General features: G+C 34.7%; 1 protein-coding gene across 1 annotated transcript in view; it reads left to right on the forward strand.

Moving 5' to 3' along the window:
- CSMD1 (CUB and Sushi multiple domains 1) overlaps positions 1-22580 on the forward strand; it is a 1279784-nt gene that overhangs the window by 1010506 nt on the left and 246698 nt on the right. The window contains exons 24-26 of the mRNA XM_067294827.1: positions 3899-4090; positions 9102-9228; positions 11705-11907. Of these exons, the coding sequence (XP_067150928.1) occupies positions 3899-4090; positions 9102-9228; positions 11705-11907 (522 nt within the window). The remainder of the gene's footprint in view (positions 1-3898; positions 4091-9101; positions 9229-11704; positions 11908-22580) is intronic.

Here is a 22580-nt window from a genome sequence, read left to right on the forward strand (position 1 = left end):
TTAAATTTTGATCTGATTGAGCTAGACCAGTCTGAGGTGAAGGAGAGGAAGAGTCAGGAAGTAATTAATTTACTCTTCTGTTATTGCACCATTAATTGAATTTTATGTTAATAACAGAAGTTCTAGCCATATTTTATTTTAGTTTTGTATATACAGTTATATGCATACATACATAAACACTTGTGTTATGAAAGTCAATATATTTTAACATAAGAATGCTATGTTGTATGGACATTCTGCATATTTAATAATATAAATAATTTCAAAACTAGGTTAGTTAGAATAATGCCAAAGGCTAGTGAATCATTTTACAGGTTGGGTATTTTAGTCTTAACATAAGCAAAATCCAGTTCTTTTTTCTCTCTTCCTAAATGTCAAACCTCAATCTATATTTTGTATTAATTTCTGTCCTCTGAAAAATTGGTTTTAGAACAAAGATTGCCTATAAGAGCCCAGGTAAGTCTTTATGTTAATAAAGTAATGTCAAGGTCATTCCATTTCATGATTAATTTCATATCTTTGGAACATATTATATTTAATTCAATTATAGTATTTTAATATAGTATTAAAGTGATTTTCAACCTGTGACCTATGGGCACTCACAGTTTTCTTCCACAGAGTCTGCAAACATAACCAAGAAAAGCATGCTTATTTTCAGTAGGCATAGGTTTTCACAGTACTGGGATCTGTAGCTTGCTTTGGAAAACTTGAAACAGTCTACAAATCAAAGGAAGTGGAAAACTTCTGTGTTAGCGGATACCTGATGGTATAAGTGAGTGATGCAAAAATATGAACTATATATAAACGGAAGGAAATAACAGAAAGATCATTTTTTGTCATACTCAGTGCTGTTTCAAAGTAAGAGTAGAGAAACAGGGGCAGGCTATTGTAGGCTTCTCTCAAACTTCTGAAGCTTGTGGCAGGATGTTTTTAACACTTCACATTGCTGAGGTTTCAGGACTCCTCAGGGGTCATTATGGCAGATGAGGGGGAAAAAAAAAAACAGGGAATAGTATATCTGCCATGTTATACTGTGCAAACAGATTGTAAAGAGGTAAGCACGCTAAACTTAGTTTTACACCATTCAGGAAGCCCTTATTTTGTGTCTGAGAAGATCTGGTGCCTTTTAAAGACTCTTCATCCTACAGAAGCAGCACTGCAAAAATTCTGGTAAAAAAAAAAAAAGAAAAAATAAATGAGAATTCTGTGGCATTGCATCATGTATATCCACACGTTTGTGCAAAAGTGAATGCAAAGTGGCGTATGTGAAATAATAGCAAGTCAGAATGACAGTTTTATCCCAGCCTTGACTTCTTCACTAGTATGGATGGCTATACAGCAGACTAGAAGAAAGGTTTATGTGTCCATATGTTTGTTTGTTTCGTTTCACCCAACTCAGTCTGTTAGTGTTATGAAAGATACTACGTCTTCCTAACAACCTTACTTTATGTGGTGGAAGGTAGTGGAGAATTAGGCTTTTATGTAGCAGGCTAAATATATATCAGTTTTATAGAAAAGTTATTTCACCACACACACACAAAAGATTCTTTAATCAGAGAAAAAATTAATCTCTCAATCACATTCCACTGCCAATGATAAACAAATGTCACATTTAGTAAAGGATGGGAAAGTACTTAAAAGCAGGTGGCAGAGAAGTAGTGTTACATTGGCTCATGCTGTCAAATCAGCATTAAAATATCATCTCCATACCTATCAAAAAACTTACATTTTTAGAGTTTTAAGTTAATTTCTGTGTATGTTTAATAAGGAGATTAAAATCAAGAAATATAGCTATTTCTGGTGAAGTTCAGCTCACCTGAATGACCTATTCACCTTGGCTCCCTCCAATGTGAGTGAAGAGAAATAGACCTTTTTAGAATTGCACAGTTCATTCAGTCTGTTTTAGGCATCTACTTGACAATGAGATTAATCATACCCTGTAAGTGACTATTAACTCTAAAAGGAAATTCAGACAACTGTTTTAGATATGGATGTTTTATATTGTAGATACTGAGAGCTAGTTAAAATAAATGCCACCCCTTTTGTCTGGAAACTGAGCACATTTGTTTCTTTTCTACAGCAAAGTGAAATTGCAAGGATGTGCAAATGTTTAACCCAGATACACTCTTTTAGCAAGGGAATAATGCTAAATTTCTATAATCCATTTGCACTTATAAGTGGTGATTTCCATTTTATGAAAATAACTTGTGATTATACATACTCCTTCTGACACATAGGCTACACCTCTGCTTGTAAACTAAACATTATCAGGGCATTGGTATGAGTGCTGAAATGTAGTTGCCTATATTGCTGAAATGTTAGGATCAATCCTAGCATGGTTTTAGCTTGGGCCATCTAGCACTCTCCCAAGCAATCTTAGGCACAATTTAGTAGACAGTGTGACCTAAAAAACATTCCTGGTAGGTGGTTTAGGGATAGCCATGCTCTTTTGGAGGGTAGGAGAGCTTAAGGTTATAGTTTTGGTTGGAGCATGCTAATTGGTTTTGGGGCCCTGACGTTCCTTACTTTAGAAGCATAGATAGAGATACTGGTTCTATTTGATAGAACAGCTTCTTTTGGGGTGAGATTTCTTTCCCGTAGCTCTAGATGTTCAAAATTCTGAGCTAGCTTTTTATATAAAGAACCTAGGCTCTGTTTACAGTAAATAGAAAAAATAAATATTTCCACAGGATGATTGTGCTGACTGATCTTAGACATATCTAAATAAGAATTGATTTGTCCTCTTGAGATTCATATTTCTCTATTGACTATGAAAGTAGCCTAAGGTAACTAGCTCAAAGTTATCCCTTTCATGTTTAGAAGCTGAGTTAGAAAAGGTGAAACCCAACCTTTATGTCCAATTTGTGAAAGTAGTAAGTTTGCTGTGAGAAAATTTGAATATTCACAGTGTCATCTGGCAATCTCCAAAAAGGTATAAAGTCAGCTTTCTGAAGCTGGCATCAAATAACAAATCTTACAAGTGAAATAAGCATGTAGGATTCTTTCCTTGTGATTTGGATGTACATGTTTCAGACATCCAAACTATACTATGTTAAAAAAAAACAGAAAACAAAACCTCTCACTACATCATGAAGAAAATCATAATTTCCATCAAATTCTGCTGATTTATTTGTGAGATTCACAGGAGGTGGAGAGTCACACACAAACCTCAAAGCTATGGATGATGATAAATCAGTTGGTATAGTATATGTAGTTAAGGTAATGCAAGTTGAACAGAAATACTGAGAAGAAAACAAAGGCATTTTCTGTTTTCAGAGGACTCAGTTGTAAGACCGATTTAGCTTCTGTAGAGGAGGAAGAACAAGGTATTGGATGCTCTCTCATTTTTCCAGGAGAATGCGATTCGAAAATGAGTGTAGGGATATATCTTCCTATTCACTAGAAGAGAAACCTAAGCCATGCTGTCTTGACACTAGCATAGATGAAACAACTTCTGTGTTTCCTTCCTGAATTCCCAGTATGGTCTACTGGCTTGGGTATGGAGATCAGATGAGGAGGTGAAGCTCCCACTGAGTGCTAGTTACAGGACAGATACTGCTTCCTTTTCCCTGAATAAAGAAGACTGCAAGAATAGAAGGAGTATTAAATAATAAATGGCTTACTAGTCTTTTAAGATCGTGCAAATAATGCCCTTTCTTCACTAAAGTAATGTCATAATCCAATATCAAAGGAATAGTTAGTTCTTGCTCTTTTAGTTTCCTCTAACCCCAAATTATAGGCAATTTATCTTTGTTCACTGTGGATGCATCTAATCTAGTTGAATCATGAGAATATAATTTGCACAGATTGGATTACAGTTCACTGACATTATATTTTGTTTGATGTTTTGTTCTGTGTCTTTTTTCTTCTTCTTTTCCCTTCCCATTTCTGTTTGCAGGTTTTGACCTAGTGAAGTGTGAAGATCCTGGCATACCAAATTATGGGTACAAGATCCGAGATGAAGGACATTTTATAGACACTGTCATTTTATACAGCTGTAATCCTGGCTATGCAATGCATGGTAGTGGTATTATGACCTGTTTAAGTGGAGACCGAAGAGTTTGGGACAAACCTTTGCCAACTTGCATAGGTAATATGGATTGTGACAGTGAAAGATTTTTTTCTGGTCATTTAAAAAAAATAAGTATTTTGTCTTTCTATATGAAATGATAATAGTATATACTATATATGATTTAAATTTTAAGTTATGATTTACTGTGGACATTCAGTTATAACTTTGCTGGCTGTGAAATGCATTGCTGGCTAGCAGTGGCTAAAAAAACTTTGGGATAACGATTCTGTTACAGCGAAGGAATATATATATTACGTATCCACAGGTATAAGGCAAGTGTACGTCCTTTGTTGATATCTGTTCTCATAAACCCTCAAGTTCCCTTCCATGCCTCAGGCTTTCCAGCACCAACCATTTTGACAGTGAAATTCATGAATCGCTTATTAAAATGCTTTTTCTTGTTTTGTTTTTTTTATTTGTTTGTTTGTTTGCTACTGCTTTTGTTCAGATGATATCCTGGGTCATTGAGTCTGATATGCTGTCACAGGCAGTAGTAGCATATAAATTAATTAGAAATTGTTTCAGAATCTCATTAATATGAAGTTAATTTCTATTTTTCATCCTACACATTTCTATTTTTCATCCTACACTAGTGGATTATTTGATCTGTTTGCTCCCGAGCCACTGTTGCCATGATAGAATATCCAGTCTATTGGACTCTAGAGGTAGACTTTTTCTTAAAACACTACATCTTCAAGTCTCTGAAACTCTGTTTCTTTACAAGCAGCACAAATGCTAAATAGAGAAATACTGAGACAGACAAAATATCTGAAAACCAGTACAGCCCACTGCACCACTGCGAGGCAATTTCTTTCTTCCAGTTCTTCTTTCCAATCCAGCAATTTTCAGTGACTTCCTAGAGTTCAACAAACTTCACATGGAGTTCCTCTGAGAGCTGGGAAAGTATTTCTGTGTGACTTCTGAAGCTTAGTTTTTGCATTTTTTGCCAGCCATAGGCAGTCCACCAACTATCTCAAGATTCTCACGTGACCTGCAGCATCCCTGCTTGTTGCTTCTCCCCCACACTGGGTGCCACATTCTCTGTTGTAGGAGCTTCCTCCTGCTGAACACATTCACAGACCTGCAGTCTGTAAAGGAACAAGCTCTCTTCCTTTCAAAGATTCGCCTTACCAAGAGGGTGGGAGCCAGGATAACATCAATGGACAGCATTTCTGCTATCTTAGTAGGCAGTGTTATTTTCCCAGTTGATTCTTGAACTGTATCTGTTATATCTGTTATTTTCTGTTATATATATTTCAGGTCAAAACAGCTCTTTACAGTTTTGATTTTAAGAAATTCCAGCCTTTTTCTACATTCAAGTCCTCAAGCTCTTCAGTTTAATTGGGTAGTCTTCTTTTCCCTTAAAAGTTTGCCCTTTTGTAGAAAAGAGACATAATTAGTCCTACTTTTGTCTGTCTCTCCATTTAATTTAAATTAAATCATTAAGGTCATTTTCTATAATTTTTTCTTATGTCTGTTTCCACCACGTACTTGAATCGATTCTAAAAGACTTGCTGGTTCCAAGACTATTAGATGAATAAATTTATCAGTGTCAGGAATACCTAGTTCCTTTTATTAGTGGTACAGTTTGCCCTCTAATCTATGTAGGATGTTGAAATCTCAGCCAGACACTTTTCCAAAAGAACCAATAGTATATCTTCCAATCTGACCTGGAGGAAAAGGCAGATAGAGAAAACAGGATCAAGTGAATCTATAAAAGAGTCCCATCTTTGTTCCTATAGAACATGTAGAACATGACCCTTCTCCAAAATGTTTCTGACCAAAATGTATGTTCTTTCATCCTTTGAGACTTTATTTAATTTACTGCATTGCTGCTATCAATGCACCCTCACCTCCCATGCCTTTACCTATCTTTCCAGTTTTCTTGAACAAAGTAGGCTTTTAGCTTCTATAATCTACTTGTGATTGCTGTTCTATCATTTTTTTCATTATCCTTGAGTATCTGGTTTTGTATTTGCGTTAGTAGATCTGGTTTCTGCATTTTGTTGCAATGTTTCAGGAATTACTGTACTAAAATCTCCTATTTCTTGAGGATCTCACTTCATCTCTTACTGGAATTATGCCCTGTTATTAACAGAATAATGGATTTTATTTTCATTTCCACTGATAGAGCTTATTCTTGCTTTCTGTCTTTTCAGCCGCAATGTTACCTATGTACCTTAATCTCTTAACGCATTTTTTTTACTTGCTATCCTTGTTCGTATCTTTAAAATCAGATTTGGGGATGGTCCATTTTGTATAAACTCCTTCTTCCCATTTCTCAGTTTAAAACTCTTCTGAATTAGCTACCTGAGTAGTCAGATGTTCACTATTCTGTCTCTGAAAATCTTCTAAAGGTAAAGTTTTCACAACTAGTCTGTTAGTTTCAGTAACTTGTTACTGTTTTTTTCTACTTTTCTATGCGCAGGAAAATGTCTCATGAAGATCCCTGAAAACTCAGTTAAGCTTCTGTAGATCATTTCATTCTCTGCTTTCTTTTTCAGTTCTCTATATATCATCTTTTCTTCCTTCAGTTTTATCCTGTTCTATCTTAGTTACATCTCTGCCTACACCGATCTGACTGGCTTCCTCTTTTCTCGTTTCTCAATTCTGTTCTCTTCATAAGAGCTGTATGGTTTTATGGTCTTACTGTTGTGCACTTCCAAAGATCACTACCTTACTTGGACACACATGCGCTTCCAAAGATCACTTTGTTACCTAGACACACTTTCACTTAATGGACCCATGGTTCCAGAGACCTCTTCTTTTTTGCTTGTTATGTCTTATATCAGCATGTGATACAGGTTCCACATATTCTGCACCCAGTCATCTTTATTGATACATTGCAGTATTGGTCTTAGAATTTCTTTTCATCTTTTTTTCTTTGTTCTAAGCCTTAATGAAGAAAAGACGATTCCTGTAATTCCTCCTTGGTTCATTAACAGCTAAACTTTTTTTGAGCCTTTTGCTCAGATCGGCCCTGCCCTTCATTAAAGGTTGGTAGCTAATTGTTAGTTACTACTTTTCTGTTAGTCTTGGTCAAAAGTAGAAAACATTATGCCTGAGTCATTGTATGCAATCTCATAAAGGCTTTGCAAACAACTGAAAAAAAGCTTGCTTAGCCCCAGAAGAAAAGAGACTCTCTTGAAGGAGTTTATTCTTGATGATGAAAAGCTTCTTTTGCAAGTTCCTTTAGATTGGCAGCTGACTTCTATAGGTCTCTTGCTTAAGAAGTTCATCATTCAAAACATTCATTTGGCAATATTTCTTGATCTTCTGTTATGGTCTACCTTTTAGAGTTACAGTTTAATATTAACAAAAGAAACAACCAAAAGAACCTAAACACCTATCAATCACTTCTAATAGTTAAGGTAATACTTACTTTATATAGTATATTCTTTGAAGTAGTGGTTTTACAGTATACACATTTTCTGCATGTTGAAAAGCTGCCTTTTTGTTTTTTTGGTCAGAATCATTCCAGAAAGTTTACTTCTGGTTTGCTCCTAAAGTGGAAATTTTTTTTTGGATATGAAATATGTAATTCATCCTCCCAAAGTCTACATCATGTATTCCATTTCTGAAGGGGTCTTCTGAGAATTTGAAAGCAAATCTGTCAATTAGTTTGAGTTAAAAAAATCTGTTTTTTCTGAGTTATCTTGAGTTCCTTGGTAAATACAGTAATGTATCAGTCACTTCTTTATCTGCAGATGTCTTTCAAGGGGATTATTGCAGTCTGAATTTTCCTATATAATCAAAATTAACTGAAATTTTAGGCAAAGGTTATATTTGAAGAACTTACACTGCAAAGTAGCTAAATCATTCATAATTTTATCTTTCTGCCGTGGTTCTATAAATCATATATAGTCCTGAGTGACCATAACGGCAGGATAGATAAGTAAATCCATCACCTTATTTCCCCTACCGTTATTTTCCTTCCTTGTAACAATTTGGTTGTCAGCAGTGTCTCAGTGGCATATGGAAGGCTTATTAATTGTCAAGAGTTGTTACTGGTAAATTATTTGGTCCTGCTGCCATGGTTCTTTCATCATTCTGTGTCTTATGCTATCGTAGATAGCTGTGAATGAGAGTTCCCCATGGCAGTTTTTTTTAACTCCACTACTTGTGAAGTCACAGTGTTAAGGTAACTAAGGTAGGAATTCAGGGACATCACTTAACTGTGGAGTCACTGATCCTCTGGTTCAGTGGCGACTGATTTTGTTACACAGAGTTCCAGTTTCACCAGCTCATCTCTTTAAACTGGCCAGTTAATTGCTTGATACTCTAAATAAGCAAAGTAAGCTTGATTTGATTCTGGATACTTTGTGCTGCAGTAAGTCTCTCCACAAAGTTAAAGTAGTAATGATAAAAATGTTCAAAACGAGGTACTGTGTACTTTCAGATCATAGCTTTCTGATTTATTCTCTCACTTGGTGGGCATATGGTATTTAAATATTTAAATACCTAAGGAAATTACTAGGCAAAACCCAACTGTTTTATGATGGAATTAAGCTTGAAGGTGTATATAATAACTTGAAAGCATTAAACAAAAAGCACTTGGAAATTAGAACAAGAGAAAAAGTGTTTTTAATTGCAAAACCAAACTGCATAAGCTCTGAGTTTCAGCATTCAGTGGTAATTTAAAAAGCCAAACATGCTAGATAAGGTGTCTTTGAGGCCTCCAAACATTATGCTTTTTTGCCCTTTGGTGATGATAAAAATGTGCTTTTGTAGTCTTACTTTATATTGAACTATACTCTTTTTTCAGTAAAATACCTTAATCCCAAAAATATATTTTTTTTTACTTCATGACAAGGCAGCAATGAGATCATTTATATGTGCATTTCTAACTTGTGTACATATTTTGGTTCGTATGTATATGTCCTGGTTTATAGCATTGTTTCAGAGATATTAGGCCATTTTTTTTACCTTTTTAGAAGATAGAGCGATGTGAAGCAGAGGGAAAAATCAAAGTGCAAAATATTATGGCCTTATTAAAAATAAACAGTACAAATCCTTATTTATTTTGTAGCTGAGTGTGGTGGTCGAATTCATGCTGCTACATCGGGGCGCATTTTGTCTCCAGGTTACCCAGCACCATATGACAATAATCTTCATTGCACTTGGATTATCGAAGCAGATCCAGGAAAGACGATAAGGTACATACTTAATTTCAATACTTAAATTTTATTGTTGACTTCAGTATTTTGTAAATTATATTTTCTGTCTAACCTACTTATCTTTTCTACACTATTTTATGTTTATTAACTCCTTCATATATTAATAAAGTTGATGCTTGTTGTGCTGGCATTTATAAGTGCCATTCCTCTAGGGAACGTAGGAGCCTAAATTGTGCAGCAGACAGCTAGGATCTAATTCAGAACTGTCAATTCCATTAGATAATATGGCTTGTAAATCTTTGGTGTGGTAATGCTGTGCACTGCTATGCCTTTTTCTAACTGTCAACCAGCTAAAATGCCAAGCTGTTGTCTGTGGCTTCAGATTTCTTCCCCTGAGTTGTTGTAATGCCATTTTTTTATATCTTACTGCCACATTCAGTGTAATAATTAATTTTAAATAGAATATAATTAATCAACACTTTCTTTTTAAAAAATTTTGCCTCGAGCAACCATAAAGTGCCAGGCTGTCTGCCAGGAGTGCTGCCACATCAGGCATCTTGGAACTTGTTGAGTATCTATTAGAAGTGCTTTTTTATCATTGATGCTTTGATCTGATAAGGATTTGACAGTTAACAGCAGCTGAAGATTAGCACTATAAGGCCTTATATACAGCTCTGAAGGGTTTTCATTTCGCACTACTGCTCTCTTCTCTTAGAGCGTTATTAATGTATACTGCATTCTGAAGTACAGTGTATATAAATAACACTTTTTTCCCATAAGCAGTTGAACGATAAGACCAACAACATCTCAGAAGGCTTTGAGATTAATCAAATCTGAAAAAAGGATGAGGTTTTAATAAGAAACATGAACAGGACTGAGAGAACGCTTAATAGATAAGGACTAGAAGATTTCTCCAGATAGAGTAGGCAGCATAACAGAAAAGGGAGGAAATGAGAAGACTACAGAAAATGAGGGAAACACAGGTGGTGACTAATGTGTGAAATAAAGGTACACGTCATAACCTCTGTGATGGAATCAAGAGCTTTTATTTCTGTAATAATTTAAGGGATGCCAATGGAGGGATTCAAGAACTCCGGCAGAAAAAAATTAGTAACGCACAAGGAGAACTTGAAAACACTCTTCAGTTTGCCATACTAACAAGAAGGAACTAGCTAGATCACTCAAAGGGTGGAAGGAATACCAACAGTTAAAGAGTATTTCAGCTCATCTTTGGTGCAGTTAACATACAGAATCAAAGATTCAGAAATGGCAAATTCTGTCTAATATTCATGCTAATTATTCTACTTCTAGCAGGAAACTACTGTGAAAACAAGAATGTAACAAAAGCATTAAACATACTTCTAATCAAAATAGATAATCTTAATTTCAGTTGAGAATCTCTTGATACTTACATGTTTAATGATATGCAACAGAGGTTAGTTTCATACTGCAGTGGCAGAATAGATATATGTGATGTCCAGTAAATGCATTTCTTCAGAATATTAGCTATCTATTTATTCTGAGCAAAAGATTAACAAATATTAAACTGTTTCAGTAATCATTTTATGTGAACAACCATTTTAACTGATCATCAAGATGGACTATCAATATAAGTCCATTCACTGAAAAATCTTTCATTTTTTATATTTCTATTTTTAGTAATCTCATTTCACTAAACCAAATAATGAATTCACTCCATCACAGGTGAATTCAATGAGTTATTTTCATTTAAATGACAAATTTCAAATTAATGATGAATGGAATGAAGAAATATCAACATAGAACTACTTAACACAAAAAAAGAGTTTTAATATTTACTTACTAGATTTCTTAAGTGTTAAAAATATAAGCAACAACCAGAACTTGAAGTCAGTGCAAAGATTTTGAATACTAAGATAACATTCTTGAACACCATTCTAAATCTAATATTTCCGCTGGAGATAAATACAGATTAGAGTATTCCATTACAGTCCAGTTATATAGTTTATTAATTTTGGCAGAAGGCAAAGGTGGGAGAAGACATTTTTTGTTTATGGTAAAAAAAAAAGGCAGAACTGACAGAATTTCCTGTGCTATACGTGCTAACATCTAATGGAAAACAAATGGTTATCAGAAAGAATGTCAATTGCTTTTTTCAATTGCATGTCATTCAATCTAATCAGTTAGTGTTCTTGGTATCCTTATTTGAATAAAGAGAGGAAAGCTTTCATCAAATCATAGTTCTTATCCCTTAAAATATCTAAGATAAAAACAAGCTAATTAACGGAACAAGTGTGATATATCATAATAGTAGATTTTGCCATTGCAGTATAGCGAGTACAGAACAGAATCTCTCTTATGAGATCATCTCATCTAACTGGAAAAAATGGGTATCACTTCAGCACCACCAGTGTTTCTTCAGTCCTGAAACAGAAGCAGCATCTCCAAAATAAGAACAGTTTGGGAATGTTTGCTTAGAGTTTCATGTAATTATTTTTAATGAGTAATATGTAGTGTTTTTAATCTTTCTTTGCAGTCTGCATTTTATTGTTTTTGACACTGAAGTTGCTCATGACATCTTGAAGGTATGGGATGGGCCTGTTGAGAGCAGCATATTGCTGAAAGAATGGAGTGGCTCAGCCCTTCCAGAGGATATTCACAGCACTTTCAACTCATTGACGTTACAATTTGACAGTGACTTCTTTATCAGCAAATCAGGCTTTTCCATTCAGTTCTCAAGTATGTAAATTCTTTTTCATCTCAAATACAATCAGTTTTTATTCTAGTATACATGAATTACTTGTTTCTCATCTTACAACTTCCTCAGTCTTTACAAAAAGAGATTATATTATTGTAATTATTATATGTATTTATGCAGAATAAGTACTATTAGGGTGATTTGTTTGGATTTGCTTTGTATCTTTAAGTTTTCTTAGTCCTTGATTTATACAGCAACCCCATGCCCAACGTTATTTTATTAATACTTATATACAAACCTAAATGGGTTTGTACATGCACAAATTTTCTTCTGAACTGATACTTTTACATGTTCTTACCAGTACTATCTAATAATATCTTAATTCCTTTGTGTTTATATTTTATGTTTATTTTTCTTTTTTTAATCACTTGTTGCATACTGGATCATTTTTATAATTTCAGCAGCTGTGTGTGTTCACAGTTAAACTGAGGAAAAAAGAATAGAATATATCTGACCATTTTGAAATACTTTAAAAGATTTACTGTTAAATTAATCAAAGAATTTCCAGTTTCATCTTCAGGTCTAAAGTAAAAGCATGTCTGTACACAGAATAATGGGATCAATATTGTAAAACTGAGTATGTGGAGTTTTTCTATGATATTATGACTGAAGTGTTAAAGACTGTAGATGGGACTGCAGGGAGACTGTATCACTGTCTTTGATTCAGTCATTGCATCTTTATATATTTAGATGCAATTTATGTAAGGGCATATCTACTCAGGAAAGTAGGAAAATGAAGATTAATTAATAAAATGTGTGAACATACGTGTCTTATTTCAAACCTTCCCTGGAGATGCTGTCATTCTCAAATAAATGGCACTGATAAGCTTCCAGTTCTGTTATTTCTGAATGAGGACATCTACTCACTACTACTGAATGAGGAAACCAGGGGGTTTCCTGTTCTTTAAATAATACATTTGAATTTTACCTCTTTACTTCATTTAGTTTGATTTTTCTGAATGTTGTGCCCCAAAGCACAGGCTGTGCTGAGATACCTAGTTAAAGTATGCAAAATAAATTAAAGAATAAAAACAGAATAAACGTCTCTGGAATTTCTGACCTGTGTGCTATATAATATGCTGCTTTTCAAGCTGTTTGAAAATGTCAAGTTTTACATATGTGGCAATGAAGGGTTTTTTGCACTGTTAGAGTTAGCAAACACATTTTGTGGTGTATTATGTAAAGCAGACTTATCAGTTAATCCATAAGTTACGGAAGGAAGAAAATACATAAACTGTTAGACTTGTCAACATAGGTATTGGTGTATATTCTTTGACCTTTGGTGATACCTATAGTAAATAAGAGACAAATAAATGCCATAAGAGTGAAGAACTGATTTTGTCATCTTACTGTAATATCTGTTGGATCTGTTCAGTGATCATGCTGGCAATTGCAGCGTATGTCTAACTGCAATTAATTGGAATTAGTGGTGAGGAACTGAATGTCTCAGTTCAAGTTAAGGGAAAATTCTGTAAGAGTTCAGTTCACCCTGTTTGGCAAGTGTAATGTTGTAATGTTTTGTTTTTTCAATTATTAAAAAAAAGGATTTAAGAAATATGTTAAACAAAATGTTAAATTATTTCACCTGAAAACTAGAGCTTGGTTTATTTAATCTCCTTAAGGCAATGGGCAGACCACTGTTGCCCCAATCCAGTAAAGCATTTAAATCCATTGAACTATGGATATATGAGTATCTTTGCATGCTTTGCATTCATTATGTGTTCAAACTGTATGTCAGTTTAGGGCAAAGCTGCACAAAATATTGAAAACTGACTACTTAAGTAGTTTCTCTAATTGATTCAATAAAAGAGTGGCAATCCCAGAAAATGTAAATGATTTATTACAAGTTCTATTATGATAACTGCTCAAGTTTTGAATCTTTGTGTCACTTAAAGGATTTTCAGGTGATGCATTTATTAAGGAATATATTTTATTTAAACATGAGTTACAAAACAAAAAGTAAACTGCAGATGCAGAGTTGCACAGAACTGTAAAATTTTCAAGGCTCTGGAACTCTGACACAGGGAACTTCTGCATTGGATTATGTAATTGGGGTGAATGTCCATGTGAATGAACATCTACTGATAAAATCACGTGAAGGGTATACATCTGAGAGTATCAGATCACATGAACAGCTTAAAATCAAAGCACTGAAGTGCTAGCTTTCAGTTAGAGGATTTGTTTCACTGTGCTGCAAAGGTGCTGATCACTTGCATCCTCTGCATGGGGCCCTGGAATGCTCTTATTACATCTACCTAAAAAAGAGGTGCTGTGAAAGGATAGTATGAGGAGAGAGGCAAAATGATGAATCACATACTCAGCATGTGACTTGATAGATCAGAAAATATCATCTATGAATTAGTTTATTGTATATGTAGGTAGACGTGTTTTTAACGGAAAAAAATATAAAAGGCTGAAGCTCACAAAATGTTTGAACAATATTAAAAGTCCATTTTCTTGCCCACTCATCTCAGCATGTAGAACACGAGGACACGAACTGACTAGAGTGATTATGTTAATTGTAGTCATCCTAATGCTTTTCATTAAAACTTAATTACTGTTTAATCATGCATAAAAGGACAAAAATGGAGTTCATTGTACAAAATTGACCTTTACTCTGGGGGTTAAGTACATTTAAACTATGTATAACAAGCCAGGGATGTCAACCAACTCTTTCTTGTCAAGATATAGAACGTGAGCACAGGGAGAGTCTAGACAAATTTGATGACTGGCTTCTTTTTTCCCAAGATAACCCAGTTACTGGCAGCAAAACTTTCCTACCTAAGTTAAACATTTAAAAATAAGGTATCTAAGCTCACTTAATTCTGTCCTGAGCGTCTAAGGTAAATGGGATAAATTTCCTTCTAAAAATGCTTTTTTCTTTCCATCAGCTATAGCTCTAGTTATTCTAATATAGACTAAATCTCACACTTCTAGACATCTAAGAGTAGGTGAAATTAATCCTACTCTAAGGTCGTGACTTGGTTTCCTTTTCATAGGTTTCTAGTTCCATTTGAGATGGCCTAGGATATTCTGCTCGGTCTCCATCTACCACTCCAGAAGGTTACAGGCCCTTGGGTCATATCTGCTAGTTCTCTGTGGGTATTTTGGATACTGTAGGGCATCCTAAATGAGTCTAGCCATCTGTGTTGAAGCAGATCAGTCTTGCCCTAGGTGTTTAATCTTCGGCTACTCTGGACTTCTGAAAGCCCTTGGATCCCATGCTAGTTCATTGCTTTTTATTAACCTGTGCATCCTGAAGCTTATTCTATTGAGAACTTGTTTATATCTAACTATGCAATTTGTTTATTTGATATTTAACAAAACCAATATATGTGGCAGATGAAAGGAACAGCACTGTCAGAGACCTTCTAGGCAGATTATCATCAGACTCAGCCTCATTTTAACAATACTTAACAATAGTTCTACCCTAACAGTTTAGCCTTTTTTCTTTGAACTAAATTCTTAACTGTTATAATTTGAGAGAACTGCACCTTTTTCTTAAACTAAATGATGCATTTATAGTTCCTCAGTTGGTTTCATAGATTTTGCCCTTCAAGAGTACAATGCATCAAAGGTTTATTTTCACGCATCTCATAATGAAAAATCTGTTTATACATTTTTGGAAATGTCTGGCTTTTCTGGAGTCAGAGCCATCTGTGATAGTTTTCTATGCTGACCTCTGATTCTATGGAATTGTTAATTTTTATCTGTCATAGCCTTCTTTAAGCATACAGTTCAATTAGCAATATTCCTATTTCTGCCTTCATTTGAACTAGAATGTATCTTTTTTGCTAATGAAGAATATTTAGCAAAAAAAGTTAATAAAAAAGCAGCGTAATTTTTCTCAGTTTTTTTATAATATTTCTATCTTACTAGAACAACTTCAGCCACTCATTTTATTAAACACAAAATATGAAATGGTGGCATTTCTGTACTTGGTTTAGCCTGGCTTTCTTTGTTTTTTTTTTGTTTCTGTTGTTTCTTTGCTCTCCCCAAATTTGCTCTTGGGCATAAATGAAGAGATAAGAAATGGAGTAAAGATTCCTGATTAAACCTTTATCTTAACAACACAAGTCACCAATTATAATAAAATAAACAAACAGCTCATCCCAATCAGTTAATTAGAATAATTACTTGGAGGTTATTGTCTCTGATGTTGACACTTTTGTTGATATCTTCCTTCTGACAAGAGCTTAAATGTCAGTGGCCCTGTGTTTTTAACATTGGGCTTACTCTGACAAATCTGTTTAAGCAATGATACTTGTTTATGTCCAGTTTTTGAATTCCATTTGATCGTGTGTCAGTCTACAGAAATTCTTATGGTAACTGCCATATGTCTTGAACTACTAGGGTAGTGTTATCTTGGAAATTGTTCTTTTGTTGCTCAGATATCTTTTAATTACTTGCTTAATATTTTGAGGTATTACATTTAAGTAGTATCAGCATTTCCATGATAGAATCTTCATTTCCAGGAATTGCATTTCCATTGCAATTGTTTAAGTCTGAGCCATGATGAAATTACCAAGAAAGAGGGTTTAGCACAAAAATACTTTTAAAAGAAAGTTACACATGCATAATCACATATATGCCTTACTAAATAACTAAATCTTGAGTTCAAAGAAAATAAAGTGCATTAAGACATCACTTGCTAAATGAAATAAGCAGTTGGGCACCAGAATTTAAGATTACATTTTAAAGTCTGTAACCTAATCATATTTCATAGTTTGGTTTCCTCTCTTGCTTTCTCTGATGCTATTAATATTGCATTACATGCTCATAATAACGCATTGTCATTAACATGGAAGATGATTCCTACCAAAAACATATGTGCTGTGGGTAAGTGCCTGGGTAAGATATCACCAGCCTCATATAAGGTAGAAGTTGTTCGTTTGGTTCCTGTGGAACTAAGCAGGAATTCAGCTTGTAGGTTACTTTGACAGTTATCTCATTAAAGTTGTATCAAAACTTTATTTTCTAGGGATGAGGGGAGGTAAAATACCCTTTCGTGGGTATCATCATCTTCATTACCACAACGATGTTCTTTTTCCAAGAGGTATAATTTATTTCCAGTAAGAGGTTCAGGGCTATATATTTTGATCTCACATGGATCCTTATCTCTGTACTTCCAGGAAGCACATAAATCTAAAGCGGAAGAGAGTGTTTCAGAAACATCTGTATTCAACTTTTCTTCTTTGGGTTATCAGCGGTGTGCCCTGCTCAGTTCTGGGCTATTGTGAAGCCCATTATGAAGCACTTCACTCTCCATTACTCTGCTACAGAAGGTTGGCTGCCTCCCTCTGGGCCTGAGAGTTAGTTGTAATAATGACGAGTAGAGGCACTCCAAAGTACCTTGTGGATCTTTTCTGTTCCACTGATTGCAGTAGAGTTTTTTTAAATGCTTTTTCGAAACAGATTTTAAAGCCTATTTTTAAATAAAAGCAAGCATTATAAAACTAGCAAGGAAAAAGAACAGATTGCAGGTGGTTTATCTTACTTGAATGATGTTTATTGTATATATTTTTGGCACTTATTTCCAGAGCTGTCCTGCAAAGAGTAAATGTAAATATTGCCCTTCCCATCTTGTAAAAACTGATACAAGGAAGTGTAAGTCTACAAGATCTGATAATCCAAGGTTAAGCCTGGGAAGCCATCTAAATCTTAGGCCCATGTTAATACTGCTGGACTTTGGTGCCACACATGTTAAAATAAAATGTGGCAATTAAATTTTCATTTAAAATATAAATAAAATGTAACTTTCAAATAGCTTAGTCAGGTTCTTTCTGTTACTTTATCTTCTTTCTGTTTAATTCTCTTAATGCCACATAAGAAGACTGAAGGTCACTGTTTCGTAGAAGTATCCTGCCCTTCCATATTAGCTCCTTAAAAGCAGTTTCTGAGGATCCCTCATTCATGCTGCCATGTTTAAAGGAAACCCAACAATCAATTCAGATTTATTATGCAACAATTTAGAATCCTCTGCAGAGATCAGTGTGCAGTGAGACTCACTCTGCATATGGTTCAGTAAACTTGGAATGCTAAATTGCACGTACAGTCAATTCAGATTCTTCATGCTGTGACTCAGTGTCCTTGATGCAGTGTAGTGCCCAAGGCCTCCAGGTTTGTAATCCAGCCTTGTGCTGGTGCAAGAGCTGGGCTGAGGCATGATGGTGAGGTTTCAAGCAGTGCTGTGTTCTACTTCTGCAACATACTGGCTGCAGAAGTCTCTCTGTTTTATGGAGACCAAGCAGAGAGTATAAAATGTCTTAATAGCTACATCTCCTGAAGAGGAGGGAGACATGTTGAAGGAAGCAGCATTGAAGTCATCTCAAATTTATTCATGTAAGCCTCTGTGCTTCCAACTTAATGAAAGAGACTGATTTAGGGTATTTTTTTTTTCTTTTTACATTATTAGATAATGCAAGCCTTATTTGAACATATGCTTAATACTAATTCGCACAGTTGTTAGTCTGTACATTTACATATATGATGTAAGATATTTGTCAGAGAGCAAATGCTGTATTTTTTTCACCTGTTACAAAACTATTTGCTAGTCTGAAATCACTACAAATCCTATATGCAATGTCTGAGCTTGATATACCAAAATCCTTCTCAAACCTGTTAGGCAAGCAGTTGTGTCAAAACAGGGGAAACTTGTGCATTGCTGCAATTTACAAGCCTAATTCCTGGAAATCCTTTATTATTTTTATAAATATGTAGAAAATGTAGAGAGAAGTGCAGCAAACGCAGCAAATGGCTTACATGGTTGTTTACCATAGGCATAGTGAAAACAATATCGATGAAAATGATAATTTTTTTCTTGAGCTATAATAGAGTACAGGCTAAACAAAATGACAAAAATGAAGTGTCCTTCAGGTGAAAGATAAATTGGGCACAACTCTGATATATTACTCACAAGGTTACAGACACACAAATTTACTCTGGATCATGTTCTCAAAAACAGTCTCCCACTGATTTTCTCTGAAGTTTTAAATCAACTTTGAAAATGTAATTTGGGTATCAAATCCACATTAAAATCTAAAATAAGATTCTGGAAAATTATTAAATTCACAATAGAGAACCCTAACACAGTGGCTGCCGACATATGAAAACTCACCAGGCATCTCTGTTTTTCCCAACTGCCCGTTCTCCTGGTACCTCTAGTTCACAAGCATGGCCAGCTGAGCAGTTGAGAGAGCAGGAGAGGGGAAATCTGTACAGAGTGGTACTTTATAATTTGCTGAATATCTTATAATTTATTTCCTAGAAAACATGTGCAAGAACTGGGAGACAGGGAGTTCTTTTCCAACCTAATGGGATCCTAGTCCCTTCTCCCTGCTGTGCCATCTTAGGCATCTAATTTTTCTCAGCCGTTTCTAAAAAGTTTAACTTGGGAATTTGATTTTGACTTAGCAGCCATGAGCCTAAAATGTAGTCATTGCTTTGCATGATTTACAGCATATATGTCTTTAAATGTGTTAAGCTTCAAGTTTCTGAATTTCTTAAATTTTTGAAAATTGTATGTGGCAATGTCACATCAGAGCATGAACATCTATCCGTTCTTATAAGTGTATAAGGTAGATATTAAATTCATCACCATATATTAGTATATGGATTTAGAAGAAAAGAGCCTGTTTACAGGCAGGAAAAGAGCCTGCTTTCTGTCATCCAAATGAGATGGTTGACAGAACTGGCAATTTTAATGTCTGGATTATATATTAATGCATGTAACATCTATACTCTTTAGACTTTTGCGCAATACCAAATGAAGTAATAGTAGACTTCTAATTTTCATGAAGTTACAGAACCTCTTGGGAAGTGTGAGCAGTAAAACAACTTGGGAAGGAGACAAGATGAGAAGTTGACAGCCTGTCTAAATGTTCACTTTACTAGATGACACATTGCTGTTTAAATGTCTGGTGTTTTGTTTAATTAGGATCAAGTGTATTTGGCATGATAAAAAGGTTATTAGTCTCAAAGACATAAGATATCTTCCAAGGCTGCAAGAACAAAAATGCGAAGAACATTTTGTGGTTATTAAATGGCTATGGTTGTTTTTAAAATTTAGAACTTTTTATATAGGAAATGTAGACTAACAGTGAAATGAATTTTAAAAGGCATCAGTCCTATGTGACTGGTGCATACTTGCCTCAGTCAAAAATCCAAGTAAATGTTGTTTGCTGAAATTTATCTTGCATACAACCCTTTAAGGAGAAAATGAAAGTATTATTCAAAGATCTGTTGAAAAAGGACGCTAATTAATGACAGAGGTAGGTTTATGCTCATGTACTTAAAAAAAAATTGTGATTCTTTAACAGACATGAACTATAGTGATCTATTTTTAAGAACAATTATTGTCTGTCAAATAGGAAACAATTTCTCTGAGGTCATGACCATGCTTTCCTTCCCCTGTGGCCCAGTATATATTTAGTAAACTGCGCTGATATGAATGTCGGGTGAATTTTCAGAGCAGTGCCTGGGGAGTGCTTACACAGTACTCATTAGCAGTGACAGGCATTACTTGTATTCTTGGGCTGATGCTTATAAATTCTGGAGAAAAAAGTCTACTGCTGCAAACAGCCATTCTTTTACTTCATATAGAAATAGGAAACATCTCAAGGTATGAGAAATGTTATTTTGGAATGGAAAAAAGGTCACAAAATTATAAATAATAAAATGGTAAACCAAACTCCTGCATTTATAGTGTAGCCATATATTCTGGTAAAGGGATGTTTTACACTTCCTGTGCTTTGGCCACCTATTTGCTGGAGTATACATAATACCATTTTAGCATACCATTTTAGCAGGCTTCCCCTTTTCCTTTTTTTTTTGTTTCTCTTTTTACTCATCACTTTTTCAACCTTTCCCTCTCCTGCAAATTCATATATATGTTTCATGTATTATCAATTCTCAGCAAGTCCTCTGGGTGGTAGTTTGGGGAGAACCTGATGTTTGCTGTTCTGAATTTTTAATTCTTGTAAAAAAAGGGGGGGGTGAGGTCCTAAACTGCCATATTTAAATTTAGATTTAACTTAACTGTTGTGCTTTTTCACAGCATTCAAACATAAATCTTTATAGCTTCTGTTCTGAAGAACTTCCAATTTAATTTCTGAACAACTTCCCATCACCTCTCATACATTCAGCAACACATCTTTCCCCGTTCTTCTAAATACCCAGAGCTTGATGAAGTAAGAATTATAGCAAAATGTGAAAATATATCTGGTTAGATTAAGTAAGAACAACAATTACATGATTTCTTAATTTATCTGACCCTGTTGTGGTACAAAATCTGTTTCCTGGAAAAGTACAAAATTATCATGAAAATAATATCATGTGGCAGGACATACACCAGAACATAGTGTCCTTTGTTTACCCTTCTCTCATTACTCTTATCCTCTGTCACTGCTACTATTTTTTGATCCATCAACAGTTTCAGTTATTACCAAATTCCTTGTATGGCAGAGTTACCCTTCCAGCAAAACTTTAGGTGCATATTCTATATCTCTTTGGAGAGTCACATCTTCTTTTCCATTTGTTTTTCACTTGTTTAGAAGTCTTTTTTTTTTTTTTTGGTTCTTGTTTTCATGTTATTTCTAACATTAAAGATTCTCAATTATTTCTCATTCCTTCCTTCATAATCTCTTCCTCCAGCTTTTCCTGCACAAGCAGTTGACAATGGTTGTCACAGGGGACCAAACCCCACCAAAAATATTACCAGCTTTCAGCAAAGTGCTCATAAGCCATTTTTCTTTTTTGTGTTTGCACGCATAGTGGAAGCAAAGCCTCAAGTCTAATTGCAGTTATATATTATGTCAGTATAATAGCCATAGAATTTCTTTTGTACTTTGGCTCTGTGTGTGTGTCTGTGTTTGCTTAAAGCACTGTTAGACATGAGAAAAGCCCCAGTGAATAAGAAATGACATTTGATACTACATAATGAAGTTTGAAAGAGGTTGGGCCCTTCCACAGGTAATAACAGAAAACGACAATCAAACATAAAGGAACAATTTTTTATATTCCTGGTCTCTTTTTTGGTCTGTAATTTATGATACTATCCTAAAACCCAAGTGCTAGGTATGCTTCATATTGCTCAAAATACAGAAAGATGTAGTCGCTCCTTTCCCAGAGTGTGTGAGAATGAACAGCCAAAGAATAAGATAAATGATAACATTAGCTCGTCAATCAAGGAAGCGATAAAAAACAGTTTTAACATGGGCATATATGTTTTTAATAAATTATATGTTATCTCTGAATGCTCCTCATTGGTCTGATCATGTCTTAAAGACATCAGAGCAAAGTTATACCTTGAAGAGACATCAGGTGTAGACTTGAGATGGTTATGAATCAGTTTAAGAAAGGTGTCTAATTAATGAGCATGGAAGAAAGTGTACATAGAAGCTTATTAGGAAAAAAAAAAGAGAATAAGTTAATATTGAATTTTGACATTTTTGAAGGATTATCCCTCATGGGAGATGAGCAGATGGGTGTTCTGGGGAAGATTTTTAAAACATCTTTAGTCTTGGTTCAAGAAGTTTAAACTTGATAGAATGAAGACAGAGAAAATGATAGAGGGACTTACTTGTAGATGCACACTAATATTATCAATGGTGACAGTGTTTGACCAAATGATTTTGTTTTTTTACTTTTGCTCATA

The sequence above is a fragment of the Apteryx mantelli genome, chromosome 3, assembly GCF_036417845.1.
Source record: "Apteryx mantelli isolate bAptMan1 chromosome 3, bAptMan1.hap1, whole genome shotgun sequence".
NCBI classification, from domain to species: domain Eukaryota; kingdom Metazoa; phylum Chordata; class Aves; order Apterygiformes; family Apterygidae; genus Apteryx; species Apteryx mantelli.